At 46.2% G+C, this 19,723-nt stretch overlaps 2 protein-coding genes across 6 annotated transcripts in view; one reads left to right on the top strand and one right to left on the bottom strand.

Annotated features, from left to right (window-relative positions):
• XRCC3 (X-ray repair cross complementing 3) overlaps positions 1-8,704 on the bottom strand; it is a 157,353-nt gene extending 148,649 nt beyond the window's left edge. For 3 of the 5 annotated variants that reach the window (XM_069207271.1, XM_069207268.1, XM_069207272.1), the window contains exon 1: positions 8,371-8,476. The gene's annotated coding sequence lies outside the window, so the exon portion shown is untranslated. Of the gene's footprint in view, positions 1-8,370; positions 8,477-8,549 lie in introns of those variants that run through there. The other 2 variants (XM_069207269.1, XM_069207270.1) reach the window with 2 other exon arrangements.
• A 667-nt stretch (positions 8,705-9,371) lies between these two features.
• ZFYVE21 (zinc finger FYVE-type containing 21) overlaps positions 9,372-19,723 on the top strand; it is a 144,651-nt gene continuing 134,299 nt past the window's right edge. Inside the window, exon 1 of the mRNA XM_069207267.1 lies at positions 9,372-9,540. Coding sequence (XP_069063368.1) covers positions 9,421-9,540 — 120 coding nt within the window. The 5' untranslated portion in view covers positions 9,372-9,420. The remainder of the gene's footprint in view (positions 9,541-19,723) is intronic.

Genomic DNA, 19,723 nt, shown 5'->3' with positions numbered 1-19,723 from the left:
AACAGTCCCCTACCTACGAACCATCCTGCTGCCCATTGCAATTGGGCCACCAGATAGTAGGATTCAAAATCTGGGGCACCCAGACCACCTAGGTGGGTTGGTCTGCAGAGAACTGAGAGAGAGGTGCATTTGCGGCCTTTGTTCCATATCAGCTCCCTAAGTAGTGTTTTCAGCTCGCTGAACCATGCCGGGGGGATCTGCAGGGGTAGATTAGCGAAGAAATAAAGGAGGCAGGGGAGCATGATCATTTTAGACAGCGCTATTCTGGCCATAATTGTTAGTTTCAGGGATCGCCAGAATCCGATGGAAGCTCGCAAGGAGCGGAGCGCTCTTCCTAGGTTACCCTCCCGAAGGTCAGCCATGGCTTGGAATACTTGTATCCCCAGATACTTGAAGGTACGTGGGGACCAGTTCACATCCTCCGGGCAGGTTGTTGGGTGTTCATAGTTCGGCATTATGGGGAACATTAATGTTTTGCCTTGGTTGAGGCAGAGCCCTGACAGCATCCCAAAGTCCTCCAGATTCCTCAGAGCCCATGGGATGCCGGACTCCCCGTCTCTGATATAAATGAGCACGTCATCCGCATATAGTGATATGACGTGTTCAGCGTGTCCCCACTCCACCCCCAGGCCCACTCCGTCTCTTCGCATCCTGGCTGCCAAGGGCTCTATAGCCAGTGCAAATAATAGTGGGGACAGGGGGGCATCCTTGTCTGGTTCCCCTGTAAATTGGGTAGGTATCGGATATTGTCCTGCCCGTCTTTACCCTTGCTAGTGGAAGTGCGTACAATAAGTCCACCCATTTTACCCAACTCTCACCCATTCCCATTATCACTGCCTTCAAATAATCCCATCTGATTGAGTCAAAAGCCTTTTCAAAGTCTACCGCCAGTAACACTCCGGCTGGGGGCTTCACTTCATTGGGCATGTGTAGACTAGCAAAGAGCCGTCTTAGATTCAGGGAGGTGTTCCGATTCGGGACAAAACAGTTTTGGTCCTCATGTACAAGTGTGGGTATATGGACGAGTAAAACGATTGGCCATTACCTTACTGAGTATTTTAAAGTCGCTATTTAGCATCAACAGGGGGCGGAAATCAGTTACTGTTGCCTCTTTGGATTTTGTTTTGGGGAGTGAAACCACCAGGGCCTCTCTCAGGGTTCCCGGGAGTATCCCACTCTGTAGTGCCGCCGCATACATGTCCACTAACTGAGGGGCAAACTGTGTCTCATATTTTTTAAAGAAGTCCATAGGGAGGCCATCCGTCCCCGGGGTCTTCCCAGGGGCCAGCTGTGCCATAGCCTCTCTGACCTCTTCTAGGGTCACCGGCCCCCACAGGCTTTTCCTCTCTTCGGGCGCCAGGGACTTCAGTGAGGTCTGTTGTAGATACTCATTGAATGCCATTGCTTCGATTTCTACGGGCTTCTCGTACAGTTGAGTGTAATATGCCTTGAATGCTTTGTTTATATGGCCTGGGCTAATTCTACGTTCCCCTTTCTTGTCTATTACATTCGTGATGGGTTCGCCGCCTCCACCGGGTCTCATCAACCACGCTAAAACTTTCCCTGATCTGCCCTCCTCCGATTGTAATTAGACGAAATATTTGTGCATATTGTGGCATCTGAGTTGTTCTTCGATCTGGGAGTGGTCTCTTTTTGCCTGGCTATATTCCTCGCTCTCTTGTACATCCGCTCCCTGTCTCTGTTCACCCACATGTATTTTCTTTTCTAGGTTAGTTAATTCTCTTTCGAGTGCGCGTCTTACCCCGATCGACTGCCCCAGACAGTAACCCCTCGTCACCACTTTAAGTGTTTCCCATTCTGTGGACCTAGAGGAGGCAGATCCCTTGTTGAGCTTAATATGGTCAATTAAATATAGTCTCAGAGCTTCTCTATACGCCTGGTCCTCAAGAGCCCCAAGGGCCAGTCTCCATGACTGGATAGGGGGTCTATCTTCAGTCGCCCTCCATGTTATTAGTAAGGGGTTATGATCAGACAGAGTGCGACCCAGATACTCCGAGTGGATCACACCCGTGCCAACGTTGCGGTACATACCACTCTGTCAATTCTAGTATGGACCCGATGCAGACCTGAGTAATACGAGTAATCTTCGTCCTTCAGATGTTGTTCTCGCCATACATCTACAAGGCCCCAAGAGTCCAACCACCCACTAAGCTTGCTGGCTATCTTGCTTGCCACTGCACCTTGTAGCAGGGGTGTGGATCTGTCCAAGTCCACATCTAATACGCTACTGAAGTCTCCCCCTACCAGAAGCTCCCCCCACTGCGGACGGGTAAGGTGACTCGATAACCGTGACATGAAAGGGGCCTGATCCTGGTTGGGTGCGTATATACAGCTCAGGACTATTGGGGTGCCATGTAGTTTCCCTTCCAGGATCACAAACCTTCCCTCACGATCTATTTTGGATGAATCTACCTCAAGGGGGACCCCTGCTCTTACCCAAATCAATGCTCCCCTTGAGTATGCTGAATATTCCGTGGCGAACAACTGCCCCTTCCATCTATGCTTTAGTTTGTTCGCGTCTCCAGCTGCTAAGTGGGTTTCCTGCAACACTGCAATTTGTATGCCTCTACTCTTTAAGTATGATAATATTCTATGTTGTTTAGCCGGCGTGCCCATCCCCCTGATGTTCCATGTTAGAAGGCTGTATTCTGCCATGTTGGGGTGTCCGTCCATTGGTCTCTAACCCCACTCTACTCCCGACGACAGTCTCCCTCTGTGGTCTATCTGACTTCTGATCGGTTTTAACTCCAACTCCCACAGTACCAACATAACTATAAATTCAATTTCCCAACTCCCCCTCCCAGGGCGCCTCTCGAACAGTAGGTTGCCCATAAACCTGTGCAACAGTGCATCTTAATTAGAGTTTTAACTGCAGTTCTCGCCAGTCTGACTGAGCAAGTGAGATTCCGATTTGGGGGTAGGCCATTTTCAGAGGGGCCTCGTGTGTGATCATCTCACACCACCTCAGGGCTCACTCGTAAATTCAGTTATTAAAGGTTGTCTGCTGACCGCGGGGTTACCTTCGGGGCCCGCGCTGAGCAGCCCGAGCCAGCGGCCGATGATCTTACAGTGTCATCCGATTCACCTCCAGAGCATTCCAGGGGGGACCCCTCATCGCTCATACGGGCTGCCGCCTCCAGCGCCGCTTTCCTGCTTTTTTCTTTTTGCTTCCGGGTCGGCGCTAGGCGAGGGCGACCCCGAGTGCGCCGCCCACCGGGGCCCCGGTGCGATCCGCTCTCAGTTGATCCCCCGCTCGCCTGTCGACCCGGTTGGGTCCCTCGGGACTCCAGCCACTCCCACGCCTCTTCGGGGGATTGAAAAAATGTGGTTTTACTGTCATTCTTTACTTCCAATCTGGCTGGGTAAAGCAGGGAGTACTGGATCCCCTCCTCCCTTAGTGCCCTCTTAACTGCCATGTATGAGGCACGTTTATTTTGAACCTCCAGCGTGAAATCAGGGAACAGTGTCACCTCGCCATTTGCAACCTTGAATGGGCCCGCTTCCCTTGCTCTCTGCAGGAGAATGTCTCTATCCCTGTAATGCAGAAACCTAGCGATCACCACTCGGGGTGGTCGGCCCGGGGCAATGGGCCTTGATGGTACACGGTGAGCTTGTTCCAGTGTAAAGTAGGGGGTTAAGCGATCCGGCGCCACTACGGTGCTCAACCATTTCTCGAGGAAGTCAACCACATTTGTTCCTTCGGCCCCCTCTGGGAGGCCCACCACTCGTACATTGTTCCGCCGGTTTCTCCCTTCTGCATCCTCTGCCCTCTGTTCTAGGCGTGCTACTCTGCCTGTTAGGCATGACACCTCAGCCTGTAGGTCTTTCTGTTTTGGTGCTATCTCCGCCAGCGTTGTCTCCGTCTCTTTAACTCTGTCCGACAGTCTGTGGTGGTCCACCCTCAGGAGCCCAACTTCAACCGCCACCTGATTGATGTCGTGCTGCAGTGTTGTCTTCGGGTCTTCGATGGCCCCTAATATTTTGTCCAGGGTGTCCTGTACATTAAGTTGCGGTGAGTCCCGTAGGTCCCCCCCCCCTGCGCTCGGAGGACGTTGCGTTGTCCATGATTCTGGGCCTGTGCCGGTTCTTGGGGGACATTGAATGCGTGAGGGGCTGCTCCTCAGGTGACAATGCAGGGTCCAAATTATTATTATGATCGTGCTGCCTCCCGTAGCCTTTACCGTCAGACTCATTTTGGTCACCAAATTGCACCCAGCAAGCCACTCAGCAGTTACTAGTTATTCTTACCCTTAGTCGGCAGCCCCTAGCGAATCTAGGGCGCGCTCCATAAGGGCGGGGGGTTCTTTGCTACTTGAGCCCAGGCGTCTGCAGTCTTCGAGCACAGCAGAGTCTCTACGGATGTAATCCCCTTCCAGGTACCAAAGTGGGGCACCAAGCATGTTCTTCCGTCTTCTCTCCCTGGGTGGTCCCCGCAGGATGGCCCGAGCTCCCCCACCAACGCATCCCAGGCCGCAGCACGGGGTACCCCCCTGCCAGATCAGCGACCCGGGGTCCTCGCCCATCGGGAGGGCGCCGCCACCTACTCTCCACCATGGGCCGCTGGGATTGTCCGCTCCTCTTCTCACTTTAAGAGCCCCCCCCTGGATCCAGACCTGCATCATTGCCCGGAGCATACACCACCAGTGCTTCTGTCGGTGTTTAAAAGCCACCGCAGTGCCCTCTGGTTTTTTCTGTGGGCTGGCTTTCCGATACCTAGGCTCCCCAGTTCCTAGTAGGGCCTCTGTAAGTTGTTTACTTTTTGGAGAGCTATCTGCTCCCCCACTTGATGTGATGGGGGTTCCTGCCTCGTCTCCTCATGTGGGGGGGGCGTCGGCCCACGTCGGATACCACTCTCCCGCTTCCAGTCTCGTACCCGATGTGCAGCAGGCTCCGCCAGGACGTCCCCGACTCCAATCTCTGAGCGCCCCAGCACAACCCGTGGAACACTTTCCTCTGCGGCTGCTCTGGCCCTCGGGGCACCCACTCGCGGGCCGCTAGCCCCAAACAGGTTCTAAGTCCGGCCCCCTCCGGGAGCTCGCTCCAGCACACCGGCGGCCGGACTCCAGTCCCCAGATCCCGCGCTCTCCTCCGCCGTCCGGGCCTCCGCAGGCCCCGGTCCCGCCCCGGACCACCTCACCTCTCCAGCCCCCGGCTCCAGTCGCGGGGACCGGCCGCGAGTCCAGGAGCTCGCCCCAGCACTCCGGCAGCCGGATTCCAGCCTTTGGGTCCGCCCCAGCTCCGCCGCAGGCCCCGGTCCCGCTCCGGACCGCCTCACCACTACAGTCCCCTGCTCCAGCCAAGTGGACAGGTCACGAAACCGGGAGCACGCCGATCCGGGCCGGGCTCGCGTATCAGGGCTCAGACAGGGCCGAGCGCTCTCTCAACAGGTCCCCTCAGGTCCCCAACACAGTGCCGGCATCTATAGCCCTTGAGGTTGGATCGATATGGGCAGATAATTTTAGGCCCCTCTGGAGCGAGGGGATTATGCGTGCGCCATCTTCGGCTTCTTGGCCACGCCCCCTTCAGAAGTGCATACTTGTGTCCAGTTTGTTGGAGTTCTAGCCCGTTCAGCCATTACCACATGCACTGACTGATTTTTTTTGTTAACTTCCCTTCAATCTGGCTTGTGCCAGATAAGACTCTGATGTTCAAGAATCCCATCATACTGTCAAATCTCGGCACTGTAATATCTATTCTGCCCATGCAGATCCTCTAGAAAGGCAATCACAGTCCATTTCCCTTTGATCACCCCATCATCTAGCCCAGGTGGTTTCTGCCGAGTAGCAAGACACTTTGCAAGATGTGTGACACAAAGAAATTCTTTTCAGCATCCTTTCTATTTTCTGCCACCCTTGCTCTCCTCAAAACAAATGGGACCTCAGATAACTTGAATTGCTCAAGCTCCCTTTAGGTGTTGATTTTCAACAAAGATTGAGATTGCCAATTCGAACAGTTATCAATGTGGTATAATGCCAGTTCAGTTGCTGTCTGTGGTACGGTTTAAGTTAGTTTCTCTTATCTTTCAAGGGCTTTTAGATCTCGCTATACAAATGAGACGTTAATATTGGTGACATCTCCTGTCCATCAAAATAACTCATCTCAGGGCTGGCAGCTCCTTGTCTCGGCTCTAATACAAGTTAGCTCCTTGATTGCCTCAGAACAGGAGAATCACCAACACTGGTTCTTAAAAAGAGGCACTAGTTTGCCACTTAGCTCTTGTTTATTTTGTTTTCTGCTAGCTACAACAATTGTCTCCATAGAGCAAAGTTCCCCATCACTCCTAAGCCATGTGGGAAACTCTGCTTTTTAGTTGGCACTGTGCAAGCCTTCAAACAGCAAAAAAATGACATTGATGCGTTACCACATTTCCCACACGAGGCCATGAATATGAATCATTTTCTTAGATAATCTTTACTAGCTTTTGTCATAAATAAAAAATAACTTACATGGACAAGGTAAAACATTGTGCACTGTATAGGTACTAGAAAATATTAATAAGCTAAGGTGGAATAGGGACGAGGCCTGATTAATCATCCTATGTTCGTGCCATAACCCAGTGAGACAGTGTCTGTGTACGCAAAACAATTCCATACAGATTATGAAGCACATTTTTTTTTTTTTTTTTGAAGGGAAGGAAAGCTATGCCAGATGCTAGGTAGTCATGATCTCAATCACAGTTCAAAGGGTGGAGCAACTATTATGCCAAACTCCCCCACCCACTCCATGGAGCACATGGGTGCGTAGTGTGTTCAGTGCAACCAGGGTGTACCAGGAATATCGACAGAGTCATTGTCAGGAGGATAGAGAGAAGGGGGAAAGTGTTGGGATGGCTTCCTTGTTCAAAAGGATCCCATTTTGGTTGAAGCACAATCAATATCAGGGAGCCACAGCGCCAGGTCAAATCACCCAAGATTGAACTACAGTGTGATCATGTACCCTATGTAGTTACTGAGGGGGGTCAATTGTGGCATGGAGGCATCCGTGGGTATTTCGCGGGCCATAAGGAGTCATATGTTTAGTAATCAAAAAGCTACAGTTTAAACAGAGCTGTGCTGTGTGCACCAGGAAAGGGTAAACGCGTCTTGGATTGACTTTTAGGAAAACCAACTCTCTCACCTCTGCTATGCTCAGGGAAGGACCAGCCACACTTGTTTCTTCTAGTGAAAACATGATAGCCAATGATAAAGCCACTGGAGCTGCACTGCTAAATTTAGTGGCCGAAATTGTGGGTCCCAACCTCCTGCCGCTCAACTGGCAAGTGCAGCTTGATTCGGGTAACCATTCGACGACCTCTGCCCCAGAGAAGGTCTCCCAGAAAAGCGCCTAAATACCAAAAGAAGTTCCAGGTAAGGAAAACAGGGATATTACTATCACTGCCTTGGGCAGGGCTATGCGTCCTATGGTAGAAAATGGGAGTGTCCTCTAAAAGGCTACCTGAGGGCACTCAGTGCCCTCGGCAGGTTGCTGTCCTAAAGGACGCCTTTGGAGTGATACATACAATGCCCAAGTAGCAAAATGAAGTCCCATCCTAAGTATCAGGGCCCCACCAAGGGCCAAGCAGAGCAGATGGTTCTCTGGGGAGAGTGGGACAAACAAGACTTCTATTAATTAGCTATAAAGCTGAGTGACGCTTCAAACTCATTAAGGCTGTGGGCGATGGTAGAAGGTTATCCGTTATCTTGGAGGTAAAGCAGGCCATCATCAGCGTACAGAGAGACCACGAGTCCTGGCCACCTGTGGGATTCCCACTAACCTTCTCTCAATCACAGCCATATGACCAAAGGCTCCATCACCAGCAGGAAAGGGGGACTGTTGACAAGCGGGAGGGCCGAAATAAGCCGCCGCCCCTGCAAAAGGTTTGAAGGTATGCTCGTGTGCACCTCCCTACATAAAATATGACTCTATGACCAAGCACATATTTTGTTTTATAATCCCCTGTAATTTGGTGGTTTTACATAATGGGTTTCATTTATGACAATCAACACTCAGATTTAGAAAAAAAACAGTACACAAAACTGCTTTCTTGATTAACATGGAGACACTAGGGTTCATCTTCTAGAACACAGTGATGCTAACCATTACATATACAGTAAAACACTTACCGCTATACATATATGTTAAAGCCCTTAAAACTCTCAGGTCCCATACTAGAGACATCTGGTAACTCTACCCATACATAACCACGGTAATGTATGGACATACTATACACCTCCATAGCTAACATCGGTACCATCCTCACGAAACACAGTATTCCACAAATAACGAAAGCACCGCCCTGGTTATCCTCAGCGCTGTACACCATGAGCATTATTAGCTACTAATCATACCTCACGCTCATAACATTCGTACCTCACATTTTTTAAAGAAAACTGTCTTTCCCTCCAGCCTGCTCCCAATAGGAAACCGCACGCCGCTTCCTTCTGGACAGTGATTGGCTGATCTTTGACTACAAGCAAGGTATTACACTGTGGTCTTCAAATGCCCTAGTATCTACAGGCAGCCTCGTTTAATGTAGATGTATAGCTTACCGAAAAGGAGCTTGAACCAAGCCCGGGATCTGCATTCGTCTTGCAGTGGGTGATCGAGATATCAACACATTTTCTTAAGCAGAAAACCATCAAAAAAGCTAATCAAACAACGGGAAAATGTCACCTGTTAGTGGTATGCATCTATGAATGCGGCTACTTTTAATTATCATAGAGACACTAGACTGCAAAGGCTATTTCAAGTCAATTCTTCGTTAAGAATAGAAAAATGGCCTTTTCCAAAGGAAAAGAAATAGGTAGTTCAACAATATCACAATTAAAGAAAATTGATCGACCACCCATGGAATTGAACAGTAACCTAATTATAAATAAATATTTGGAAGTTGACAATAGAAACATAAAAACTAAAGGGCAGAACTGGAGGACGAAGTAAAACTGGGAAGCAATAAAACCGGACGTTCTTGTGTGTGGATCCATTGCCATGTTAATATGGCCGCTAAATTCGCAAATAACTGATTAGTACGCCTTTCTTTCATGACTTCGAGGGGAAACATTGCCCAGAATGTGGTTTCCGTTTTTTATGTTTATTGTTGACACACAGTTGATCCTGATGTTTTTATTGGGTTACCCAGCTCCCACTTTGAAGTAAAAGGTTATTGGATGAAGCTCGACGGGACAGATCAACCGATTGGCTGAAACCTGGCTGGACTTAAACGGAGAGCGGCTGATTTCTGACGGGACAGACCCTCCCTTTCACTCTTTAGTCAGAAGTTACAGGTCTCAAAACAATGTTTTGTGATTGTCGAAAGCACAGCCAATAGTAACTCGAGACCCGCCCTCCTGCCATCGAGTCTTCCCACCATTGGCTGGGACGGGTGGGTGGCCACGGGTATGGCAAGAGGGCGGTGAAAAGATGTCTTCCGATGGGAAAAAGCTTGTCCGTTCACCTAGCGGTCTGCGCATGGTTCCCGAGAGCGGTGCACACTGTAGCCCCTTCTGCCTGGAAGAGCCTCCTTGGGTGCCTGACAAGGAGGTTAGTGTACGTCCCTAGCGGACTGTTTGCAGACTGATGCACACATCTTAATTTGAGGACCCGGTGGTTATAGTGTGACCAACCTTTTATCTAGTATTGACAGACTGCACAAGTAGTCAAAAATAGTTAGCCAAAAAGTGGTTGTTTCTTGTGTAGGGCTCCAGGAAAAAGTGGTAATGGTGGCTTAGAGGGTTTGTTAAAACCGAGTTTATGTTCCTTGAATCAATATCTCACATTTGGTCGTGTAATACAAGTATTAGGGTTGATGCGTTTTTCAGAAGCATAATGTCTAAATTACTATGTCCTCTTGGCCAACCAGAGTCGATCATCGCTGTTTCGTGTTTATTAATTTGAAAGAGTTGAAAAGGGATATTTTGCTGTTTCGAACAGTTCAGAATAGCTTAGTGAACTCCTCTTCTCAGGCAACCTTTGAACCCTTTTAAGGGGATTAAGATAAGGTTTACAAGCCGTGAACTATAGTAAGACGGTGTCATTTACCTCGAGCCTTCCTAATATAAAGGGACAAGCCAAAATGCATTCATACTTCCTTGGTGCTAATGACACATAACGAATATTGTTTACCCATCTCGTAGTGAATACCGCGCATACAGTATGTATTTGTTGGGATAATGACCCTTCCCTCAGAAGGATTTGTTCTTTTCTCCTGCATGGTTACAAGAGATCAAGAGAGGTCAGAGGCGACAAGGACAAAATAAAGAGGATAATTGTGGAAACACTGCTAGCTCTTAAAAATAAAAAAGATGACATTATTTTTACATGTTAGCATGATATGCGATAGCTCATGCGTAATAACATGCATCTTTTGATGGTCAGCCTGTGTTCAGCAGCGTTATTATGTTGTGCTCCCGCTCTCATATAAGATGCACCCATTAAATAATGCTATTGGTTATACTGACTATTGCGTTCTGTTACTATGTTGGGTTTTCACTGTGCGGTAAGAGAATGGTGAAAGGTATATAGAAGGTGGGAGAGATCGTTAAGGATTCATTCGTTGCATCCAACTTGTATGCAGTTTGTTAAGGATTAAACTCCGCTCCTTTGAAGCCTCTGTGGATTTCTTCATTACAAGAAATACCCACTTTACTTTATACTGGAGACGAGTGGGTACGGATTTACTCTTGCATGTATTATTAATTATACAAAGCATACCGTCATAGATTATAGCCGATTTCACACCATGGAGATTTGATGGTACGTAGATTCATGCCACACTTAACTGTTGTCTGCACCGTGCTGGATAAACGGTGAGGAATTTACGCATTGTTTCAGTGTTGGCTACAAGGTGTAGTTTGGATTTTCATTGCCTATTGTATCGGCTATTTCAGTGGATACGGCATGGAAAGGAGTATTTCATCTGGCATATAACCAATGATCGCTATTGGGAGTTTCTGCACATCTTCGAGTATTTCTGCTGGCAGCGTAAGAAGGAGCATCTGATTGAGCAGGCTGTGTCATGTTCATTGGGGAACTGCATCAGCTGTATGGACTGGTCTTTGGCAGTATTTCTAGTCATCTCAGCGTGTCACATTGGACCAGTGATTTTAGTGCTCAGCTGCTGTGCACACAGTGATGTGCACACCCAAAACAGTGTGTGTAGCCATATGGTGAATGAAATTTTTTCTAGCTATCGCATCAAGAATTTTAGATTCTATTAAGGACACGGAGGCAAGGATGATGCTTTCTCTTTCTTTTAATGACAACACAGCAGCCAATTAAAACAGTAAAAACTTTAATCCACACATCCCATAGACACTAAGCCAACCAATCATGGCCCTTTTCTGTTGATTTAAATAGCTTTAACACAAGAGTCCGTCCTCTTTCTTTGCCATAAACAACAAGATTGAGTCAATATAGAACTTGCAGAATACCAGTCCGTCCACAGAACTCCTGGAACATGCCATCATGGTGAAGGGGGGAAACGCATTCAGCAGATCCTCTAGCCAAGGTTCAAGAAATGCATCCATCCCAGTTGACTGAGGATCCAGCCTCCAACTGAAATAACACAGAACCTGGTTGTTCAACCGGGAAGCAAACAAGTCTATTCGACAAGTTTCCCACCGCAGTTGAAAAGCATGGAAAATCTGCGGTTTGAGCTTCAAATTGCTGCCATCCCGCAGGAAGCGCGAATTCCAATCTGCTGTCATATTGGAATGACCCGGAATGTATTCCGCTATCACCGATATTTGGTGTTGCAGACAATGGCAAAAATCCTTTGCGATCTCTGCTAAAAGGTGGGATCTAGCCGATTGATATATCTGACCGCGAACACATTGTCCATCCGGAGGAGGATGAAACATTGGACTTTGCGAGGGGAAAGCGATCTGATTGCAAATGCCCCTGCTAAGGGTTCCAGACAATTTATGTGGTAGTTCAGCATCCATGTGGGAGAACCACCAAGATATCTCAGTATTGACATCCTCGTGAGTGGAACCAACTCCGAATACTGTAGACCTTTCTGAAGATGTAAAATCTTTAGTCTCTGAAGAGCCCTGTAATGCAGAGGCCCCAGAAAAATTGCTTCAATTGAAGATGCAAGAAGGCCTCCAAGTCGTGCCAACGTCCTCGATGGTATAGTCAGAGACGCAAGGGCTCTCCTTAACTCTTTCTTGATCAAAGCCCGTTTACTGAGAGGGAGAAGTAACAGGGCTTTGACTAAGTCTATCTGAAAACCTAAGAACTCAATATTCTGTGCTGGTATCATGTTGGATTTCTCCGAATTGATGATGAACCTGAGATTTTCTAATAATTTGACTGCCCAATTGAGAGGACAAAGGATCATGTCTTTGTCCTGAGCCATAATTAGGATGTCGTTGAGGTAGATAATAAGTCTCACTCCAGAACCCTCCGAATTGGAGATGCGTAGAACTCTAATCGGAACCCTTGTACAGTTTGTAACACCCACGGATCTTGTGTGATATTCTGCCAAGCAAAGAGGAACTGTTGAATTCTGCCCCCCAAAACTACTTCGGAGAAGGGAATGATCCTTACCGGAGGGATTGGTGTCTTGAGAGGAACTTCCTCCACAGTACCCTCTGGAGGAACGGCCACGTCCTTGGTAACGACTGGGGTAGAAGGTCGCAGAGTTGTATGCACCTCCCCCTGCCCCTTTGGGTGGCAATTCTTGAAGCCTGGAATCTATGTCCTGGTGCTCGGCCCCTGAAGCACTCGGCCTGGGCAAAAAGAGCGTTATTGAAAACCTCTTTAATATTAGATTGAGCTTTGTCCAGTGCCCTGAACGTTGCAACATATTTGCCCAAATCCTTGACAAATTTGTCACCAAAAAGCATGCCATAAGCTAACAACCCAGCTTCATTATTTGCCAAGTCTGCCAGTTTGGGGTCCAAGTGTATTAGGAAAGAATGCCTTCATTCAGTTGACATGGCGCAGTTTGCATTGCCTAGAAGACAGCACGCTGCGCCCATTCCGGCACGACCTCAGGTTCCAGCGGGGTATTTGTTTCTTTGGATTGGATAGCCAATTCCAATTTTTTCGTCAAAGGCCCTGACAGCCAAGCTCGGTCAAGTCCTATTTGGGGTCTTTGGAGAACTTTTTCAGGAACGTCGCCATACTGGAATCTAACTCTGGGTATCCGCTACTTTGCCGACCAATGAAGGTCAGAGGCATTCCGACCAGAGAGTGTTGCACACTTCTTTTTCAAAACCTTTATGCAGCCTATCCTGCACATAATGGGCCACCTCAGCACTAGGGACCAACTCTGTGGATCGTGGATGAATTATATCCTCAGGAGAGAAGAGGAGATTCCGACCGCTTGGGCCGGTACGTCAGGGGTGACATGACAAGATTTGCGTTTCTTTTTGAGCGGGCAGAGACTGTATACAAGTCGACTGACTCAGACTTAAAAGAAGAAGATTGATCTTGCAAGTCAACTTTAGATTGAGAGGGCTTGGAGAAAGGACTTGCTGATTCTTGTGGGAACAAACCCCTATACTCGTGATCATGCAGCACTGAAGCTGCCATCTGTGCCAGTATTTCAGCCGAGGAAGATCCTCCAGAGCGCTGTAAAGGGAGGCCAGAAACCTCCAAAGGCTCATAAATATGCGAACAAGCTTGCTGACTGCCTTCGCCCAAGAGCTCTCTCCTGCCAAAATTGGTGATGGGTTGAGTGAATGGCTTTAAGGCCCTGATCAGAGCCCAGTTCACGGAGTCTTGCACATGGTGTCCAAGTGCCTCCACCAATCTTTCCTCCCCTTGGTGCTCAGCTGGCACTTCCTGCAGCTCCTGATACTGCTCCTCCTCATCGGTGTAGTACACCATGAAAGTACTGCTGGGAGGTATGGAGAAGTTCGGAGGGGGGCTGGTGGGGGGGGGGGAGGAACCCTGGAGCAGGTGAAGTGGAATATCAAGAAAAGAGCAGCAATATAGCTGCTTAGCCAGCCACTATACTGTGCAGGGAGCCACCTGCTAATAATCACATCAAAGGATTAATTTACCCATGGGCAAAGCTCTATTAACGTTTATTACAGCGCCAAGAGGCCGAGTGCACTGAGGCGGAATACACAAGTTTATCCAATCGTAAAACGAAAATCTTCAGATTCGAGTCAACACGCATGCATGTCAAGCGCAATAGAAAGAGGACTGCGTTCTCTAAAGAAATAACACATGGAGAAACCTCTGTCGGCCTTGCTCCCGCTCCACATCGGCATAGACGAGGAATCAGGGATCCCTGTGAAAGATAAAGAGCGCAACAGCAAAAGGAGCGAGCATGCGCGTGCTTGAAATACTCAAATTACGCCATAAAATGGAATCAATCAGATCATGCATGAAAATCTCATATCTGGCTGCTGCAGCAGCAAATAAAGAGGACGGACTCTTGTGTTAAAGCTATTTATATCAACAGAGGAGGGCCATGATTGGTTGGCTTAGTGTTCATGGGATATGTAGTTTAAAGTTTTTACTGTTTTCACTGGCTGCTGTGTTGTCAGTAAAAGAAAGATAAAGCATAATCCGAAGCCTCCGGTCCTGCCATAGAATCATCATCTCATATGATGACGGTAACTACCTTTTTATTATTTTCTGCTGTTGTTTTCTTGTTACCGTACTGTGTTAAGCACATATTAACGAGACGATGGTGACCACTTTTATTATTTTAAATCTCTAATTTTAGTATTGTGCTTATTCTGGTTGTTTTAGTTTATATACAGAAAATATCAGGTATTGTGCCTCCACCCTCATTTCTACCAGCATCTGGTGAGCCACCAATGGACTGGAAAACATGGGAGGTGGTATTTCTAGCTTATATTGAAGTATTAAAAGGGGATGACTGTGAACCTGAGAGAAAACTGATATTATTAAAATATTTTTTGGGAGGTGTAGACTTTAAGGATTTCAAGAATCTGCTGACTTTGATTAATTCAGGGGAAATTAATGTGTATCAATATGCATCCAAACAGTTGTATATTCGCTATGGAAAAAAATCAATACGGTTATGGAAAGGTTGACATTTTATTCCAGGAACTAGGCTGTGGATGAGTTTACAGCATTAAGATCATTATCCGTTACTTGCGATTTTGAACATATTATCTATGATCAGGTCCTACGAGATCAGATTCTTATGAGGCCCAATAACAAAAAAATACAGGAAATGGCTGTCTTTAAATGCTGCTGTTGACATAGCAAGGCAATTTAACACCCAGAAAAATGTGAGCAGGAAATTAGAGGCGGTAAAGATAATTATGTGCATGTGGTTGCAAAACATGGTGGGGATAAACTATCAAAAATCTCTTGCTCAGAAGCATGAGGTGGAGGCTATGCGGAAGAAGAATGATGGAAAAAAGAGTGCTTTTATGTTATAGCTGTGCCTGTGGGTCACACTTGGGTAATTCAAAAATTTGCCCAGCTATTGATAAGGTGTGTTCTAAAAGCAGCCTAGAGGGGCATTTTAATAGGGTCTGTAAACCCAATATCAGGAAATTCAGTCTTATGCAAGAGGATGATGAGGTAGCAGTTTATGATGATTTTGTTCAGGATTCTCACACTGTTTTAAGCATAAGTGATGAGAAGAGAAGATTTCCATCTTGTGATATCATTATTGATGGAAAGAAAGTAACAGTTCTGGTGGACTCGTGTGCATGGTACACCATTATTTCTTAGGCCATTGTCGCGGATAAGTGGCCAAACAAGATTTGATTACCCCCAAATGTGCAACCTGGTGGTTACACAGGGCATAACATAGATTTTTAGGGTATTTTTGGGAGGATTTGTGTTTTTCTAAACGTTGCACTTGTGTGAAGGTTTATGTGGCAAGGAATGAACAGTCTTTTTTAGGGTGGCCCCACCAGGACAAAATGAGAATCAGGTTGGACTCCAGGGCTAAATCCCCCTATGTACGTTATTAGTATCAGCAATGGGGTTATCAAGGGAGGAGAAGGTACACATATGGGTCATATTGTGGAACAATTACAGGAACATTTCAACGATGTATTCAGTGACAAGCTGGGAAAAGTTATTGGTTTTAAGCATTCTATTAGGTTATGTGACAGTGCTATGCAAACACAATATAGCATTAGGAATGTACATTTATCATACAGTGCAAAATTAAAAGAAATGCTCAAGGATTTGTGTGAGAAAGGTATAGTTGAACCTATGAAATCATCCCCATGGGTTTCCCTGATTGTGAAAGCCTCGAGGGAGTTGATATTGCGTCGTTGAGACTACACAAATCAACACACAATCTGGGTGGACTCCCACCCCCTGTCCAACTTTCATTAAATGGTTAGATACTTTGCGGGGGCACAGGTCTTTACAATGTTAGATTTGGCAAAGTTAAATTGAAGGTTGACTCAAAGAATTTAGCAGTCTTTATTACTCCTGAAGGATTATTCAGATACTGCCTCATTCCTTTCGGGTTAGCTAGTGCAGCATCTGTGTTTTGGAGGCTCATGAAAGAAACATTGGAGGGTGTGAAAGGAACAATTGCTTTCCAGTATGATATCTTGGTGTTCGGGCAAGCCACCAAGGAACATCACGACAACTTAAAATGTGTTTTGGCAGCATTATCAACCAAAGGCCTCACATTAAAGTTACATAAATGTAGATGCAGGAAAACCGAAGTGGAGTACCTGGGGCATCTCATAAGTGGTGCGGGAATCAAACCAAAATGTCGCAGTGTGGAAAGCATCATAAACGTTCCTTTGCCTGCGTGCAAGGAGCAGTTGGTTGCATTCCTTCGGTTGATAGAATTTTATCTCTAAATTTATTCCAAATTATGCCTCCAGAGTGGATCCTTTGTTTTGATCTTTGTTTTATATAGCGCTTGATTGCCCGGAGGTGTCTTGGCGCGGACACTGATGTGAAAGGGGGGATTGACAGAGTATACCAAGCCTACTGAGTAAATAGCCAAGTCTTAATTGATTTCCTAAACTTCATCAAATCTGAGCAGTTCTTGAGATTCAAGGGAAGGGTGTTCCATTGCTTTGCTGTTCTGAAAAAGAAGCTTCTATCTTCTCAGGAAGAACATTTGACCCTGGGCAGCAGTAGGTTATTGACTTCTGTTTATCTGAGGTTTCAGGAGGATTTTTAGCAGATGAATCTATCCTGAATATATTTGGGGGCAATCTTATGTAGAGCCTTAAAGGCTATATAGAGAGCTTTGAATTCTATTCTCTTTACTATGGGAAGCCAGTGAAGCTTTTCAACGGCTTGGTAAGCATATTGATATTTTGATTATATACATCAGGAGCCAAGCTGATGCATTCTGAAGCATCTGAAGTATGAGAGGAATATTTTTTTTTATACCTAGGAACAGTGCATTGCCGTAATCCAGTTTGGATAATACAAGGGTGGTGACCACCGTCCTTTGTAGATCAGGGGAAATAAAGCAACACATTTTTCTGATTATCTTAAAGGCATAAAGTGTTGATGATGCTAACATATTGATCTGATGTGCAAAATTAATTTTTTTTTGTCAAAAAGCATCCTCAAGTTCTTTACTTTCTGCACTGGTGATGGAGGTGATCCCATTTCTTGGGGCCACCGCGTTGGAGTCCAGTAAGATATGTCTTTCCCTAGAAGGATGACCTCTAGATTTCGGTTTAAAGCAGTTACTATTCATCCAGCTACTTATGAGGAACTGAATTTGGAGATAGTATTAAGAGGGTTGCTGGAAATTGATACCACTAATTGGGTATCATCGGCTTATGAGATCACCGAAAGCCAAAAGATTTAATAAGTTTGGTCAAAGATGTGACATAAATGTTGAACAAAGTGGGACTCAGTAAGGATCCCTGCAGCACACCACAAGGTAGGCAAAAGTGGTCTGAGACAAAACACTTCAAGGCAACATGATGCACACTGTCAGTAAGGAATGATTTTATTAAACTTAGGGTGAGGCCCCCAATCCGGGGAGGTGGTCCCTCGAGGTCGCATGATTGACAGTGTCGAAATCCGCTGAAAGGTCCAGTAGAATCAGTGCGACCTTGCTGCCTTCAGCCAGAATAGACCTCAGTTCCTCTGAAGCAGCTATTAATGCTGTTTCTGTACTATGAGATTTTGGCTGCTAAAAGTCATAAGATCCATGCTCAGTGCCTTTTTTAAAATATCTTATCTGGGAAGGGAAGTCTAGATATTGGTCTTTAACTACTGGGTTCTTAAGGGTCCAGATGAGGTGTGTGTGTTATTTTTTTTTTTTAGTAAAGGTAGAACAGAGACCTTCTTCCACACCAGTTGTAAGTAGCCAACATTGATTATTGTTGTTAAAGATGGGAGTCAGTTGGCTGCTTATAATACCTGTGACAAGTTGCGCCATATCGGGAGGGATGCGGAGGAGAGTGGGGGTCCAAGGATCTACTGGTGACCCCGACTGCAAGATTTTTATCAAGTTAATAACCTGTTCGGTACTGAGTGCGGGACATTTGTCCAAGGCTGATTTTGGGGGTTGCGGACCATTATCTTTTGGGACGGTCGGCAATGAGTGATTATTGGTTAGGAAGGTGTGGTACACTTCCTTCACTTTAATTTGAAAAAAGTCAGCTATTGTATTACAGAATACTTGAGTGCAGTTGTTATTTATGGGATCAAGCAGTTTTGCCAGATTTATTACGGTATTAAACGGCTCTCTAGCAGAGTTCTTAGATTGTAATATTCTATGAGAGAAGTATTATGTTTTTTTTCATCTGAAATATATTTCTTGTAAGTCGCAATGGTCTGTTTATAGCTTTCCTTATCTTGAGAGTCCTAGTTGACTCGCCAAGCTCGTTCTTTCCTTGTAAATTCTTGTTTCTATGCACTAAGTTCCCTGGAAAACCATGGCTCTGAAGGGATTTTCCTATGACTAGAAAAAGCTTTTTGAGGGTATAAAATGTCTATCGCCTTACCTATCCAGGCCAAATATCTCTGCACAGTATCATCAAGTTTTATTGTAGGTGTCTTCTTAAAAAAATGCTAAATTTGAGTGGACTGGAGGTTTGACAACGTCATTCAATGAATTGAAAAAAAAATGATTGTCAATGCCCCTTATCTCTAACCTTCCAAAGTAGGTAAGGAGTGCATTGTGGTAGTTGATGCAAGTAACTGTTGATTAGGAGGTGTACTGATGCAGATAGAGCATGACAGAGAGTGGATTGGGTCATGCATCTAGGGCATTAAGGGATGCAGAGAAAAAATACTCTGTGATTGAAAAAGAACTGTTGGTGTGTGTCTGGGGCGGAATGTTATAGGACCTTTTTGTGGGCGACTATATTTATTGTCAGAACTGACCACAAACCTCTAGTACACTTGCTGGTAACAGGGGGGTGGTCGCACCATGACTGCAAGGTTGGCCAGACTTGCATCTAAGTTGTAAGCTTTTCAATATAGTATGGAATGTGTGCCAGGGAAGTCTAATGTACATGATACCTGTATGTCTAGGTTACCCCATCTGGAAGTGGGTCTGATGACACAGACATGGACAAGTGCGAGGTAGCTTTTACTTTGTGGGATATCAACTTGGTGACTTCAGAGCATTCAGTGGTGTTGGCGAGTAGTCTGGAAAGTGAGATGGAAAAAGATGTTGGTTTGACCCAGGTTATAAAATTTCTTAAGTAGGGTTGGCCTGAGGAAAGGAAAATTCCTGGGGATTTGAGGGGATTTTCAAGGTGCATGAGGAATTGGCCATTGAGAACGGTGTTGTGATGAGAGGTGACAAATGTGTACCTCCTTGTGGGCT

This window comes from Pleurodeles waltl, chromosome 9, assembly GCF_031143425.1.
Source record: "Pleurodeles waltl isolate 20211129_DDA chromosome 9, aPleWal1.hap1.20221129, whole genome shotgun sequence".
NCBI classification, from domain to species: domain Eukaryota; kingdom Metazoa; phylum Chordata; class Amphibia; order Caudata; family Salamandridae; genus Pleurodeles; species Pleurodeles waltl.
The sequence above is the reverse complement of the archived record's forward strand: the minus strand, read 5'-3'. Positions and strand labels throughout refer to the sequence as shown.